At 48.3% G+C, this 16,248-nt stretch overlaps 1 protein-coding gene across 5 annotated transcripts in view; it reads right to left on the reverse strand.

Moving 5' to 3' along the window:
• Positions 1 to 3,555: 3,555 nt before the first annotated feature.
• Positions 3,556 to 16,248, reverse strand: part of LOC135522527 (cadherin-7-like) — a 172,382-nt gene continuing 159,689 nt past the window's right edge. For 3 of the 5 annotated variants that reach the window (XM_064948869.1, XM_064948870.1, XM_064948867.1), the window contains exon 11: positions 3,556 to 4,187. In XM_064948869.1, the coding sequence (XP_064804941.1) occupies positions 3,655 to 4,187 (533 nt within the window). In that variant the 3' untranslated portion in view covers positions 3,556 to 3,654. Of the gene's footprint in view, positions 4,188 to 7,508; positions 7,534 to 8,491; positions 8,511 to 16,248 lie in introns of all 5 variants that reach the window. The other 2 variants (XM_064948871.1, XM_064948872.1) reach the window with 2 other exon arrangements.

Consider the following 16,248-nt stretch of genomic DNA (forward strand, 5'->3'; position numbering starts at 1 on the left):
TATGTTTGTGTGTCTGCGTTTTACGCCTGCTGATATTCATTGCAGGCAAAAAGGCAGCTCTGCATCGCCATCTCTTCAAAACAGCCCTCATTTTTTTCTCAAAGCCTATCTGGTTCACCTTGATAAGAATTTAACTTATGTATTTTTTTCTGTTCAAAATAATTGAAAGAAGTCCCCTTAGTCATTCGAGGAACTGAATGTAATTTTTATTGTTCACAAAAATAATAAAAACATCCGCAAACATCACATATTTATGATTCTTCAAAATAAATAAGAATGTTTGATTAACATGCTGACTTCCAATGGGAACTGTTTAAAAGGCATTTTGTTTGAAAGAAAATATTTCCTTTGCCTCCTGTTTTCTCACCATACAGTGTGTGTTTCAGAGTCTAGGTGATGTGGGTAAGGCGGAGTCAGGCGCAGGACACAGAGATGAGTAATAATAGTATCTTTACTCAAAAATAATCTTCCAACAAGGAGAACGAAAATCCAGAATCACATAAACGAGACAATTGACAACAATAAACACGTACAAAACCATGATGGCTTCAGAGGGTTAAATAGGGAATTAATTCAAACGTAATGGGAACCAGGTGTGTACAATACAGACAAAACAAATGGAAAAATAAATGTAGATCGGTGGATGCTAGATAGCCGGTGATGTCAACCGCCGAACGAACAAGGTGAGGCACCAACTTCGGGGGAAGTCGTGACAGTGTCACTTACCAATTAACAAAATGATTAATTCTGTAAAATAATTTTTGGACTAACAAATTTGCTGCATTTCCTGTGAGCTACATGGAGAGCATTGTATTTTAGTTTTGTAACCCATGGGGCTGCAGGTAGCCTAGTGGTTAGCGCGTTTGACTAGTAACCGAAATTGTTGCAAGATCGAATCCAAAAGCTGACAATGTAAAAATCTGCCTTTCCCCGCTGTTCCTAGGTCATCATTGAAATTAAGAATTTGTTCTTAACTGACTTGCCTAGTTAAATAAAGGTATAGAATTCAATTTCAGCCCAGCATTGAAACCCATTCAAAAAAGCCTTCACTTTATTCGAGTCAAAGTTGCAAGTATCCAACATCGACTGTGAATTCCGAATTCCTTTGCAAATAATGAAAAACACTTTATTTAAAGGTTCAAACGAGATGGATATGGATTTTCCATCTCAACCATAACGTTACATCATTGTTATTACATCATTATTACATAGAAGTGGACTTGATTGAGCCTAAGGGAAACAGACTTCAAAGGCAAACACCACATTCTAACATCTGTTAAATGCAATGTTAATAGGAGAAAATGTACACAGATTTCAGAGCTCTCTCATGAAATTAAAGATCTGTACACCTGACTACTTGACACAAATAGCAATGAACCGCCACATTTAACCATGGCAAGGTGACTGGGAATGTGGTTGAATACAAACAGTGTAGTTATACCCTCCGTAAGTCAATCAAACAGGTACAACGTCAGTACAGAGACAAAGTGGAGTCGTAATTCAGGGACTAAGACACAAGACGTATGTGGCAGAGTCTACAGACAATCACGAATTACAAAGGGAAAACCAGACATGTCGTGGACACCGACGTCTTGCTCCCGGACAAGCTAAACACCTTCTTCTCCCACCTTTGAGGAGCCGGCGTCATCAACGCAGCCTGCTCCCAAGGACAGTGGGCTCTCATTCTCTGTGGCTGACGTGAGTAACACATTTAAGCGTGTTAATCCTCTCAAGGCTGCCAGTCCAGACGGCATCCCTAGCTGTATCCTCAGGGCAAGCGCGCTGACCCACTTGCTGGAGTGTTAATGTACATATTTAATCTCTTCCTATCCCAGCCTGCTGTCACCACTTGCTTCAAAGATGTCCACCATTGCTTTCTTGGGTACAGGAACAAAGGCAACTGAACTAAATTGATATCACCCCGTAGCACTCACTTTTGTCGTCATGAAGTGCTTTGAGAGGCTAGTTAAGCATCACACCACCTCTACCTTACCTGACACCATAGATCCACTTCAATTTGCTTACTGCCCAAATACATCCACAGATTATTACACTGCCCTATGCCATCTGGACAAGAGGAATACCTATGTAAGAATGCTTTTCATTGACTATAGCTCAGCCTTCAACACGATAGAACTCTCCAAGTGAAGGTAGGAAACAACACCTCCCCTTCACTGATCCTCAACTCAGGGGCCCCACAAGGGTGCGTGCTCAGCCCCATCCTGTATTACCTGTTCACCCATGACTGCGTGGCCACAAACGCCTCCAACTCAATCATCAAGTTTGTGGACGACACAAACATAGTAAGCCTGATTATCAACCATGACGAGGCAGGTTACAGGGAGGAGGTGAGGGCCTTGGCGGAGTGGTGGCAGGAAAATAACATCTCCCTCAACATCAACAAAATTAAGGAGCTGATCATGAACTTTAGTAAAAAGCAGAGGGACCATGCCCCTATCCACATCGACGGGACCGCAGCGGAGAAGGTGGTAAGCTTCTAGTTCCATGGTATACACATCACTGATGATCTGAAATGGTCCACCCACACAAGCAGCGTGGTGTTGAAGGCGCAATAGCGCCTCTTCAACCTCAGGAGGCTGAAGAAATTTGACTTGGCCCCTAAAACCATCACATACTTTTACAAATGCACAATTGAGAGCATCCTGTCAGGCTGTGTCACGCCTGGTACAGCACACTGTCTGCCCTCCTGGACACCTACAGCACCCGTTATCACAGGAAGGCCAAACAGGTAATCAAGGACATCAACCACCTGTAACAATGGCCTGTTCACCCCGCTATCTCAAGGCCACCAGACTGTTAAATAACCATTACTAGCCGGCTGCTGCCCCATATTCAGAGACATGGAATCACTGGTCACTTGAATAATGGAACGCTAATCACTTGAATACTGTTTACATAGTGCTTTACTCATTTCATATGTATATACTGTATTATATTCTACTGTATTTTAGTCAATGCCACTCCAATGTCCTTATTATTTTACTTTTAGATTTGTGTGTATTGTTGTGATTTGTTAGATATTACTGCACTGTTGGAGCTAGGAACACAAGCATTTCTCTACACCCGCATCTGTTAAATATGTGTATGTGACCAATAAAATTTGATTTGATGATTGTTTTTTCTCTGTGAGTCTGACTTAATACATTTTCTTCATAGTCTCTGTGAAAAACACAGAACAAAAACAAAATATTAACACTCTTCATGACTTTCAAATTAATAGTTGAGTGACTACTCTACCGATTAGCCAGCCGGGACTGGGCACTTCAAGAGAAAAGTTTGTTTTTTTAAACGAAAAGAGCAAGAGAATGCATCAATGCAAGACTGCTGGGTCTGTGCCCATGTCAGGATTGAGAGAACAGGTTTCTCCACATAAATATACTGTAGCCTATCATGTACGCTGGACCTCAGCCCAACTATGAAACCTTTTAATGTTTTTGTTCTTCAGTCAACTCACTTTTGAAATTACTTGTCAAAACTTGCCAAGTCACCCCTTTTGAAAATTCAAAATCCAAGGCACATAAACAAACCCAAACTTTGAAGTCACTTGTATTTTTCCTATCTCACTTTGTTTTCACAGACTCTCACCCCAGACTATCATAACATATTTGTTGTCTATGTTCAGGAAAGTTTTGGCTATGACAACATGCTGTTGCCATTGCTATTGCCGTCGCTGTTGCCATACAGGTCGGCGAGCTTCTTGAAACGTGGCCCCCAGGTGCTGAGATAGTCGTAGTTCTGCTCTGAGTCTGTACTTAGCGACTCCAAGGAGCTTAAGGATTCAGCTACCGAGCCACTCCCCTCAAAGGCGTACGTCTGCAAAGAGTCGTATGGCGGAGCTGAAGGCTCAACATCTGCATCTTTCAGGCGGTCCCAGATGAACTCTCGGAACACCACATTGTCTGGCAGGGTTTTGTGGACAGGCTGCGAGGAGGAGGACGTTGGGTAGGGGAAGAAGGTGTGGGTGTCAGGGATGACGTCTCGCCGGACCTTGGGGTCTCTGATGACATTGAGGTTGCGGAGGGCTACCATGTCGAAGGCCTCCGTGTCTTCCTCTCCTCCACCTTCATCGTCGTAGCGGACGATGTTCTCCCTCACGTCCCTCTCCTCCTCCAGAATTAATGGCTCCTTCATCCTCTGACGCATCGACATGATCATCAGCACCATCACTGAACAACGGAAGAGAAGAGAGAGAGAAAGGAGTTTAGAATACTTGAATACCTTTTCTTTAATATAAATATAAAGGCATAGTACATTTAGGTTGATACATCTACATTAAATAATAGCCCATATTTGATGAATGTGAAAATGAAACGTTGAATCATTTCAGATGAATTTATCCTTGCATCAATACATTTCTATCCTCTATCCTCCATTTTGCGCGCTACTTCTACGTCCCAAAAACAAATTTCTGAACTTCCCATCCAATCAATAGTCCCATATATTATTGCTGAAAATAACTCTCTGCACCAAAGCAAACTGGCAAATGTCTAATGATCCGTAATCCATCAATGTCGCACTGGTGCCAGTGAAATATCGCTCTGTGGACCCATATTTCTTCCCCTAACTGTGTCTGGATTCCGGGGGCTAGTGTGAAGCCACCAGGAAAGCGAATGTTAACACCGCTTCACACCTTGTAATAATAGAGAAAATGTAAGGGTGGGGAAGACACAGATGATTGGAGATTCTTCTGACTGCTGTTTGGTGACCACTTTCTGACAGCATGGCTCCCTGCTGCTTTTCTTTCTGTCTGATCACTTGTCTCTCTTTCTTTCTCTTAGGAAAAAGCATCTCTGTCTGTGTCTTCCTCTTTTTTTCTACATAGAGGCCTATAGTATCCGTAGCCATGGGAATTTGGGGTGCTGCAGCACCGCAAAGTTAAAAATGATTAAATATATACATACATACACACAAATATACCTATACAGTGCCTTCGGAAAGTATTCAGACTTATTCTAAAATGAAATAGTTTTTTTCTGCTCATCAATCTACACACAATACCACATAATGACTGAGCAAAAACAAATGTTTGCTACTTCATAAAAAATAAAAAACTGAAATATCACATTTAAATAAGTGTTCAGACCCTTTACTCAGTACTTTGTTGAATATATATATATATATATATATATATTCCATTTTAGAATAAGGCTGTAACTTAACAAAATACTTTCCAATATCACTGTAGTTCCATTCATTTTTTTCAACTGGTACCTGTCACGCCTTGGTCTTAGTATTTTGTGTTTTTAGTTAATTAGTTGGTCAGGCCAGGGTGTGACATGGGTTTATGTTATTGTGTTGTCGTATTGTTTTTTTTGTAGGCATTGGGATTGTGGTTGATTAGGGGTGTGTTTAGTTTCGGTTTGGCTGCCTGAGGCGGTTCTCAATCAGAGTCAGGTGATTCTTGTTGTCTCTGATTGGGAACCGTATTTAGGTAGCCTGGGTTTCACTGTGTATTTCGTGGGTGATTGTTCCTGTCTCTGTGTAGTTTGCACCAGTCAGTTGCGGTCACTTTTGGATTTTTGTTTTTTCTTGTATTGGAAGAGAAAAGAATGAGCGCCATTCTCCTTGCGGAGATGGTGCTAAATACATCATCACGGTCGATCCCTGGGATTGGGCTGGCTAACACGATTCGTTTTGCTTGGAAGGAAAAGGAGTTGGAGCCGTTAGGACGAGAATCTTTTGGAAGAATTATATTGATGGGGATTCTAAAGCTGACGGTGAAGGACGTGTTTTGTTTCCAAGGCAACTCGTTGGAGGGAGCATATGACGTCGTGCTATATACTGAAGAAAAACATGATGACATCCTTAGAAGGGAGTGGGAGGTGAGAGGCCGATGTGCCACTACGAAATATCAAGTCTGGCGAAGAATAACTTTAGGGTTGTAACTGTTAACATGTACAACCCTTACGTTAAGGATCGAGCCTCCTTTAGGGTTGACCCTAAAGGCGCAGCTCAGGGAGTTGCAGGAGCGGAAGGCTCGAGCTTTCCTGGAGCGTGCGCATAGCGGCTTTCTAGAACATAATGAGACTTGTTCTGCTATGTTCTGTAAGTTGGTTAGGGCAAGACAGAGTAGGAAGGTAATGCATGGTGTTAGGGAAGAAAATGGTAGTATAGTTAGAGAACCAGAGGATATGGTCAGGGTGACAACTGATCATTTCCAAGGTTTATTTAAGGAAAGGGAAATAGATGTAGAGCAGGGAAATGTGTTTTTAGAACACTTGTCCAGGCGGTTGCCGGAGGACATTAGAGAAGTGATGGAGGCCCAGATTTCACTAGAAGAGGTTGAGAGCGCTCTTAGGAGGATGGGAAAAGGGAAGGTGCCTGGGATGGATGGGCTGCCGGCTGAGTTTTATCTCAAGTTTTGGGGTATACTTGGACCAGTGGTCCTCGAAGTCTTGAAGGCCATCCTTGAGACGGGGGTCCCGGGGGGATCAATGGCTGTTGGTGTGCTGTCACTTTTATATAAGAAGGGGGAAGTAACTGACCTTGGCAACTGGCGGCCGTTGACCATGCTGTGTGTAGATTACAAGCTACTTGCAAAGGTTTTAGCAGACCGGTTGCGCACAGCCCTTCCCTACGTCGTTCATGAGGATCAGACGTGCGGGGTAGAGGGCCGCTCTATTAGATGGAACCTACAGTTAATCAGGGACTCCATCGCTTGGGTTGAAGATAGAGGACTGCCTTTTATGGTAGCAGCGGTAGATCAGGCGAAAGCCTTCCATCGCGTGAATAGATCCTTTTTATTCAGAGTGTTAGGTCGATTAGGATTTGGGGAGAAGTTTATAGGATGGATTCGGACATTATATGTCGGAGCGGGGTGCCGAGTTAGTGTAAATAGTCACTTGAGTGACGTTGGATCACCACAGATAACATGGATCACCACAGATAACACTGCTACTCCTACTGCTCTCTCTTCGTCCGCCCACGTGTTCTCGCACACCCCGAGAGCTTCTGGTCAGCGGGGTGGTGGCACCGGGATCCTCATCTCTCCCAAGTGGTCATTCTCTCTCTCTCCCCTTACCCATCTGTCTATCGCCTCCTTTGAATTCCATGCTGTCACAGTTACCAGCCCTTTCAAGCTTAACATCCTTATCATTTATCGCCCTCCAGGTTCCCTCGGAGAGTTCATCAATGAGCTTGATGCCTTGATAAGCTCCTTTCCTGAGGACGGCTCACCTCTCACAGTCCTGGGCGACTTTAACCTCCCCACGTCTACCTTTGACTCATTCCTCTCTGCCTCCTTCTTTCCACTCCTCTCCTCTTTTGACCTCACCCTCTCACCTTCCCCCTACTCACAAGGCAGGCAATACGCTCGACCTCATCTTTACTAGATGCTGTTCTTCCACTAACCTCATTGCAACTCCCCTCCAAGTCTCCGACCACTACCTTGTATCCTTTTCCCTCTCGCTCTCATCCAACACTTCCCACACTGCCCCTACTCAGATGGTATCGCGCCGTCCCAACCTTCGCTCTCTCTCCCCCGCTACTCTCTCCTCTTCCATCCTATCATCTCTTCCCTCTGCTCATACCTTCTCCAACCTATCTCCTGATTCTGCCTCCTCAACCCTCCTCTCTTCCCTTTCTGCATCCTTTGACTCTCTATGTCCCCTATCCTCCAGGCCGGCTCGGTCCTCCCCTCCCGCTCCGTGGCTCGACGACTCATTGCGAGCTCACAGAACAGAGCTCCGGGCAGCCGAGCGGAAATGGAGGAAAACTCGCCTCCCTGCGGACCTGGCATCCTTTCACTCCCTCCTCTCTACATTTTCCTCCTCTGTCTCTGCTGCTAAAGCCACTTTCTACCACTCTAAATTCCATGCATCTGCCTCTAACCCTAGGAAGCTCTTTGCCACCTTTTCCTCCCTCCTGAATCCTCCTCCCCCCCCCCTCCTCCCTCTCTGCAGATGACTTCGTCAACCATTGTGAAAAGAAGGTCGACGACATCCGATCCTCGTTTGCTAAGTCAAACGACACCGCTGGTTCTGCTCACACTGCCCTACCCTGTGCTCTGACCTCTTTCTCCCCTCTCTCTCCAGATGAAATCTCGCTTCTTGTGACGGCCGGCCACCCAACAACCTGCCCGCTTGACCCTATCCCCTCCTCTCTTCTCCAGACCATTTCCGGAGACCTTCTCCCTTACCTCACCTCGCTCATCAACTCATCCCTGACCGCTGGCTACGTCCCTTCCGTCTTCAAGAGAGCGAGAGTTGCACCCCTTCTGAAAAAACCTACACTCGATCCCTCCGATGTCAACAACTACAGACCAGTATCCCTTCTTTCTTTTCTCTCCAAAACTCTTGAACGTGCCGTCCTTGGCCAGCTCTCCCGCTATCTCTCTCAGAATGACCTTCTTGATCCAAATCAGTCAGGTTTCAAGACTAGTCATTCAACTGAGACTGCTCTTCTCTGTATCACGGAGGCGCTCCCCACTGCTAAAGCTAACTCTCTCTCCTCTGCTCTCATCCTTCTAGACCTATCGGCTGCCTTCGATACTGTGAACCATCAGATCCTCCTCTCCACCCTCTCCGAGTTGGGCATCTCCGGCGCGGCCCATGCTTGGATTGCGTCCTACCTGACAGGTCGCTCCTACCAGGTGGCGTGGCGAGAATCTGTCTCCTCGCCACGCGCTCTCACCACTGGTGTCCCCCAGGGCTCTGTTCTAGGCCCTCTCCTATTCTCGCTATACACCAAGTCACTTGGCTCTGTCATAACCTCACATGGTCTCTCCTATCATTGCTATGCAGACGACACACAATTAATCTTCTCCTTTCCCCCTTCTGATGACCAGGTGGCGAATCGCATCTCTGCATGTCTGGCAGACATATCAGTGTGGATGACGGATCACCACCTCAAGCTGAACCTCGGCAAGACGGAGCTGCTCTTCCTCCCGGGGAAGGACTGCCCGTTCCATGATCTCGCCATCACGGTTGACAACTCCATTGTGTCCTCCTCCCAGAGCGCTAAGAACCTTGGCGTGATCCTGGACAACACCCTGTCATTCTCAACCAACATCATGGCGGTGGCCCGTTCCTGTAGGTTCATGCTCTACAACATCCGCAGAGTACGACCCTGCCTCACACAGGAAGCGGCGCAGGTCCTAATCCAGGCACTTGTCATCTCCCGTCTGGATTACTGCAACTCGCTGTTGGCCGGGCTCCCTGCCTGTGCCATTAAACCCCTACAACTCATCCAGAACGCCGCAGCCCGTCTGGTGTTCAACCTTCCCAAGTTCTCTCACGTCACCCCGCTCCTCCACTCTCTCCACTGGCTTCCAGTTGAAGCTCGCATCCGCTACAAGACCATGGTGCTTGCCTACGGAGCTGTGAGGGGAACGGCACCGCAGTACCTCCAGGCTCTGATCAGGCCCTACACCCAAGCAAGGGCACTGCGTTCATCCACCTCTGGCCTGCTCGCCTCCCTACCACTGAGGAAGTACAGTTCCCGCTCAGCCCAGTCAAAACTGTTTGCTGCTCTGGCCCCCCAATGGTGGAACAAACTCCCTCACAACGCCAGGACAGCGGAGTCAATCACCACCTTCCGGAGACACCTGAAACCCCACCTCTTCAAGGAATACCTAGGATAGGATAAGTAATCCTTCTCACCCCCCTTAATGATTTAGATGCACTATTGTAAAGTGGCTGTTCCACTGGATGTCAGAAGGTGAATTCACCAATTTGTAAGTCGCTCTGGATAAGAGCGTCTGCTAAATGACTTAAATGTAAATGTAATGTTAAATGTTTTTGACCTCTCGTCTGGGGTCAGGCAGGGGTGCCCACTCTCGGCTCTCCTCTTCGTTCTGTACATGGAGCCTCTGGGGGCTGCCATTAGGGCAGACACAGGGGTGGAAGGTCTGCTGATCCCTGGAAGTGGTGGACTGCGTGTTAAGATGACGCAGTACGCCGACGACACTTCCTTGTTGTTGTGCAAGGACTCGTGCCTGACAAGGTCCCTTGCCATCTTTGGGGATTTCACTCGAGCGTCGGGAGCAGTTCTGAACCATGCAAAGTCTTCCGTCAAGTTTTTCGGAAGATGGCACGGTAGAACGGATGTGCCTGGGGGGTATTCTCTCTGTGAGGGGGCCCTGAGGATTCTCGGGGTCCATTTTGAGACCTCCGGCTCTGCGACGCTAAACTGGAACATGTGTATTGCAGTGGTACAGAGGAAGCTAGCAATGTGGAAAGCTAGGTATTTGTCTTTTATGGGCAAAGTCCTGGTCCTAAAGGTGGATGTGTTGCCGTCACTTTTGTATTTGGCATACATCTACCCATTGCCGGTTTGTCTGAGAAGGCCTCTAGTGAAGCTTGTGTTTCAGTTTATGTGGAGTGGCAGGTATGAGTGGGTCGCCAGGGCACGTATGATCTGTCCCATCGGGGAGGGAGGTAGGGGGGTACCACATTTCCAACTCAAGCTGGACACAATTTTTGTTTCTTTCTTGTTAACGGAGCTTGCTCAGCCAGTGATACACCCGTCCGGTTACTTCCTGCGGGTGTTTTTCTCGTATCAGGCGAGAAGCATAATGGTGTGGTCTAACACGGGTCCTCGGGCGGAACAGCTGCCGTGGCACTTTGGTCATGCGGCCAAGTGGCTGCGTGCGCACCCTGAGGTTGAAGTTGCCCGAGTAGGTTTAGATCATAGGCACCTGTACGAGGAGGTCAGAAAGGCAGAGAGTCGGGCGCCTGTAGTAGGCATCTCGGAAGCGGTCTGGGAGGGAGTGCAGGTGCGGGGTCTGGACAACAGGCTCAAGGACCTGAATTGGTTGAGCCTTCATAAGTGTTTGCCGGTACGTTCCATCTTGTACCGGTTTAGTTTAGTGCAATCCCCCACCTGTCCAAGATCCTCTTGTGCGTCATGTCTTTTGGGACTGTGCCTTTGCCGGAGTAGTATGGGCTAGGGCACGGGTGTTGTTAGGTTTGGTAAAGGGGGATTTTGTATTGACGTGGGCCAGGTTAGAGAGGGGTGTAGGGAGAGTGAGAGGGACGGATAGGGACAGGTTTCTGCTCTGGCTTCTCATGAGTGTCTTTAAACGGGGGCTGTGGGAAGCCAGGCAGAACATGGTGAAGACAGGGAGAGATTGGGGGGTGGAAGGGATAGTGAGGAGAGTGGAAGGAGATTTGAGGGGGAGGATGAAGAGGGAGGAGAGGAAGTGGGGGCAGCATGCTGCTCGGGAGAGGTGGAAGGGGGGTTTAGGGTTGGGTGTCATTTAGATTTGTAAGAGGATAGATTAGGGACGGGGAGATAGGGAAAGGTGTTTTGTAGGGTAACGGGGAGGGAAGATGCTCCCCTGAGGTTTTGTTTGGGGTTTATGTTTAGTTTAATTTAATTAGTTTAATTAAAAATATCTTTATTTGTGTATGTATGTAAATTATGATTTGTAAAGAATGAATGGTACTGAAGATAATAAATTATTTTTATAAATCAAAATAGGCTGTACTTAGGTTTCACGTTCCGTTTTGTTGTTTTGTATTTTGTCTCAGTATTTTCTTGTATTCGTCATTTGTTTCATTAAACAACATGAGTAACCAACACGCTGCATTTCGGTCCGACTCTCTTGCAACAAACGAAGAACACGTTACAGTACCGGGGGACCTTCAGACGAGTCTTGTGAGGCCTGTGGGCATCCTAGAGTAGAACAAACAACATGTACATGTACATGTTAGTGGGAGTGTCACCTTTCCATAGAGGCATTATGAGTGTGTAGCCCAAACTGTTTGGTTGCCACAGACAGAAGTCCCAAGACGCTTGTGGGGGTCGTAGAGCAAAACGGAGAACACCATTGTGTTCCTGAGATTCTCATCTTTCCATTTCAACAGTTCGGAGGCTACAGATGATTTTGTGAGTTTTTTTATTATGCTAATTTACGCTTGGGCAAGGAAATCGGCCTATTTATATAATGACTATGAAGCCTTATTCTGCTGTGACTGTGCACCTTCCCATTTACACACACACACACACACACACACACACACACACACACACACACACACACACACACACACACACACACACACCAAACCCCTCCCTCTGTTACTTACAAGAACAAAGATTACATTTAACTTCTTCCTCTCTAACAACAAGCGGTTTCAACTTGCTATTTGCATTTGAGGTTTGATCCAACAGAAACAGTTTTATGGACACCGAAACATATTGAGACATTGTTTTACTGTAATAGGCAATAATTTAACCTCAAACTGTGCAAAGAGCAGATATTACTAAAACAGGAGTATCAATGAATATTGATTCTGGAAAATGTATGCTCAGTTTCTGTCACACGCGGTTAGCGCAACAGCATTTTAGCCACAGACTGTCAAACCAGCTGTCTAGTTTGTGTTTTATAAATATGCAATGAGCATAAATAAAATATATTAGGCAATGGCAACTTAAATAAGGTAGGCCTCTTTCTTATTTTTTTAAGTGGCCTAAATTCTTATTTACAATGACAGCCTACCAGGGAACAATGGGTTAACTGCCTTGTTCAGGGGCAGAACAACAGATTTTTACCTTGTCAGCTCCGGAATTTGATCCAGCAGCCTTTTGGTTACTGGCCCAACGCTCTACGCACTAGGCTACATCTGAACAAAGTTTACTTTGTATTTATCGTATTTATAAATATTAGAAAAAAAACGCATTAGAAAAAAGGTTAATTATTGAACTACATCTTCAAATATAAGGAACTGGAACACAAAAGTCTGAAATTAGGTAGCAATCAACATGGTAGGGTAAAAACACAGCAAACAGAGGACATAGAAGGTACAGTTGTAATGAAAACAGAGGAGGGAAAAGGTGTAGATTCACAGCAGCGCACAGCAGGTGTTTATTTCATCATACACAGGTAGGCAAACAATCAGGTGAATTGAAACTAGGACTGAAGGCTATAACTGGTTCTCACAAACGAGCTAGGAAAAGGCTTAGTAGAGTCAAAACAAACAATACCTCTGTCACACCTTGACCATAGTTTACTTTGTATGTTTCTATGTTTTGGTTGGTAGAGGTGTGATCTGAGTGGGCATTCTATGTTGGATGTCTTGTTTGTCTATTTCTATGTCTGGCCTGATATGGTTCTCAATCAGAGGCAGGTGTTAGTCATTGTCTCTGATTGGGAACCATATTTAGGTAGCCTGTGTTTCACTGTGTGTTTGTGGGTGATTGTTCCTGTCTCTGTGTTTGTTGTCACCAGATAGGCTGTATAGGTTTTCACGTTCCGTTTGTTGTTTTTGTATAGTTAGTTATTTCGTGTCGAGTTCCTTTTTTCATAAAAGAACATGAATAACCACCACGCTGCATTTTGGTCCGCTTCTCCTTCGACAGACGAGAACCGTTACAGAATCACCCACCACAACAGGACCAAGCGGCGTGGTAACAGGCAACAGCAACAAAGAGAGGAATGGACATGGGAGGACGAATTAGACGGAGAAGGACCCTGGGCTCAGCCTGGAGAATATCGCCGCCCCAAAGAAGAACTGGAGGCGGTAAAAGCGGAGAGGCGCCGGTATGAGGAGGCAGCACGGCGACGCGGATGGAAGCCCGAGAGTCAGCCCTAAAAATGTATTGGGGGGAGCTCAGGGAGAGTGTGGCAGAGTCAGGAGTCAGACCTGAGCCAACTCTCCCTGTTCATCGTGAGGAGACCAGAACCAGAGCCGGTGTTGGAGGTGAGCGAAACAGAGACTGTGAAGGAGTTAATGGGGAAGTTGGAAGAGAGAGTAATGAGGGAGTTGCTGTGTTGGTGCTTTAAGCATGGAATTCGCCCGACGGAGCGTGTCGGGGATTTGATGGCACCTGGGTCAGCGCTCCATACTCGTCCTGAGGTGAGTGTTAGTCGGCTGGTGAAGTTGGTGCCAGCCTCACGCACCAGGCCTCCTGTGCACCTCCCTAGCCTTGCACGTCCTGTGCCAGCACTGCTCTCAAGATCTCCAGTACGCCTTCACGGTCTAGCCCATCCTGTGACACCTCCACACACCAGCCCTCCGGTGGCAGCTCCCCGCACCAGGCTTCCTGTGCGTATCATCAACCCAGTACCACCAGTGCCAGCACCATGCATCAGGCCTACAGTGCGCCTCGCCTCTCCAGCGCTGCCGGAGCCTTTCTCCTCTCCTGCGCTGCTGGAGTCTCCCGCCTGTTTAGCGCAGCCAGAGCTGCCAGCCTGCATGGAGCAGCCAGAGCTGTTAGTCTGCATGGAGCAGCCAGAGCTGTTAGTCTGCATGGAGCAGCCAGAGCCGCCAGTCAGCATGGAGCAGCCAGAGCCGCCAGTCAGCATGGAGCAGCCAGAGCCGCCAGTCAGCATGGAGCAGCCAGAGCCGCCAGTCAGCATGGAGCAGCCAGAGCCGCCAGTCAGCATGGAGCAGCCAGAGCCGTCAGTCTGCCAGGATCCGCCAGTCAGCCAGACTCTTCCAGATCTGCCAGTCAGCCAGACTCTTCCAGATCTGCCAGTCAGCCAGACTCTTCCAGATCTGCCAGTCAGCCAGACTCTTCCAGATCTGCCAGTCAGCCAGACTCTTCCAGATCTGCCAGTCAGCCAGACTCTTCCAGATCTGCCAGTCAGCCAGACTCTTCCAGATCCGCCAGTCAGCCAGACTCTTCCAGATCCGCCATTCAACCAGACTCTTCCAGATCCGCCAGTCAACCGGACTCTTCCAGATCCGCCAGTCAGCCGGACTCTTCCAGATCCGCCAGACTCTTCCAGATCCGCCAGTCAGCCAGACTCTTCCAGATCCGCCAGTCAGCCAGACTCTTCCAGATCCGCCAGTCAGCCAGACTCTTCCAGATCCGCCAGTCAGCCAGACTCTTCCAGATCCGCCAGTCAGCCAGACTCTTCCAGATCTGCCAGTCACCAGACTCTTCCAGATCTGCCAGTCAGCCAGACTCTTCCAGATCTGCCAGTCAGCCAGACACTTCCCGATCTGCCAGTCAGCCAGACTCTTCCAGATCCGCCATTCAGCCAGACTCTTCCAGATCTGCCAGTCAACCAGACTCTTCCAGATCCGCCAGTCAACCAGACTCTTCCAGATCCGCCAGTCAGCCAGACTCTTCCAGATCCGCCAGACTCTTCCAGATCCGCCAGTCAGCCAGACTCTTCCAGATCCGCCAGTCAGCCAGACTCTTCCAGATCCGCCAGTCAGCCAGACTCTTCCAGATCCGCCAGTCAGCCAGACTCTTCCAGATCCGCCATTCAGCCAGACTCTTCCAGATCTGCCAGTCACCAGACTCTTCCAGATCTGCCAGTCAGCCAGACTCTTCCAGATCCGCCATTCAGCCAGACTCTTCCAGATCCGCCATTCAGCCAGACTCTTCCAGATCTGCCAGTCAACCAGACTCTTCCAGATCCGCCAGTCAACCAGACTCTTCCAGATCCGCCAGTCAGCCAGACTCTTCCAGATCCGCCAGACTCTTCCAGATCCGCCAGTCAGCCAGACTCTTCCAGATCCGCCAGTCACCAGACTCTTCCAGATCCGCCATTCAGCCAGACCCTTCCAGATCCGCCAGTCACCAGACTCTTCCAGATCTCCCAGTCAGCCAGACTCTTCCAGATCCGCCAGTCAGCCAGACTCTTTCAGATCCGTCAGTCAGCCAGGATCTGCCGGAACCTCCAGTCAGCCAGACTCTTCCAGATCCGCCAGTCTGCCAGACTCTTCCAGATCCGCCAGTCTGCCAGACTCTTCCAGATCCGCCAGTCAGCCAGACTCTTCCAGATCCGCCAGTCAGCCAGACTCTTCCAGATCCGCCAGTCAGCCAGACTCTTTCAGATCCATCAGTCAGCCAGGATCTGCCGGAACCTCCAGTCAGCCAGACTCTTCCAGATCCGCCAGTCTGCCAGACTCTTCCAGATCCGCCAGTCTGCCAGACTCTTCCAGATCCGCCAGTCAGTCAGACTCTTCCAGATCCGCCAGTCAGTCAGACTCTTCCAGATCCGCCAGTCAGCCAGACTCTTCCAGATCCGCCAGTCAGCCAGGATCTGCCAGAGCCTTCCTCCTCCCATGTGCTGCCGGGAAGTCTCCCGCCTGTCCGGCGCTGCTGCCGGGGAGTCTCCCGCCTGTCCGGCACTGCTGCCGGGGAGTCTCCCGCCTGTCCGGCGCTGCTGCCGGGGAGTCTCCCGCCTGTCCGGCGCTGCTGCCGGGGAGTCTCCCGCCTGTCCGGCGCTGCTGCCGGAGTCTGAAGAGCCCCTCTGTCCCGAGCTGCCCCTCTGTCCCGAGCTGCCCCTCTGTCCCGAGCTGCCCCTCTGTCCCGTGTTATTAAGTA

The sequence above is a fragment of the Oncorhynchus masou genome, chromosome 30 (genome assembly GCF_036934945.1).
Source record: "Oncorhynchus masou masou isolate Uvic2021 chromosome 30, UVic_Omas_1.1, whole genome shotgun sequence".
Classification (NCBI taxonomy): domain Eukaryota; kingdom Metazoa; phylum Chordata; class Actinopteri; order Salmoniformes; family Salmonidae; genus Oncorhynchus; species Oncorhynchus masou.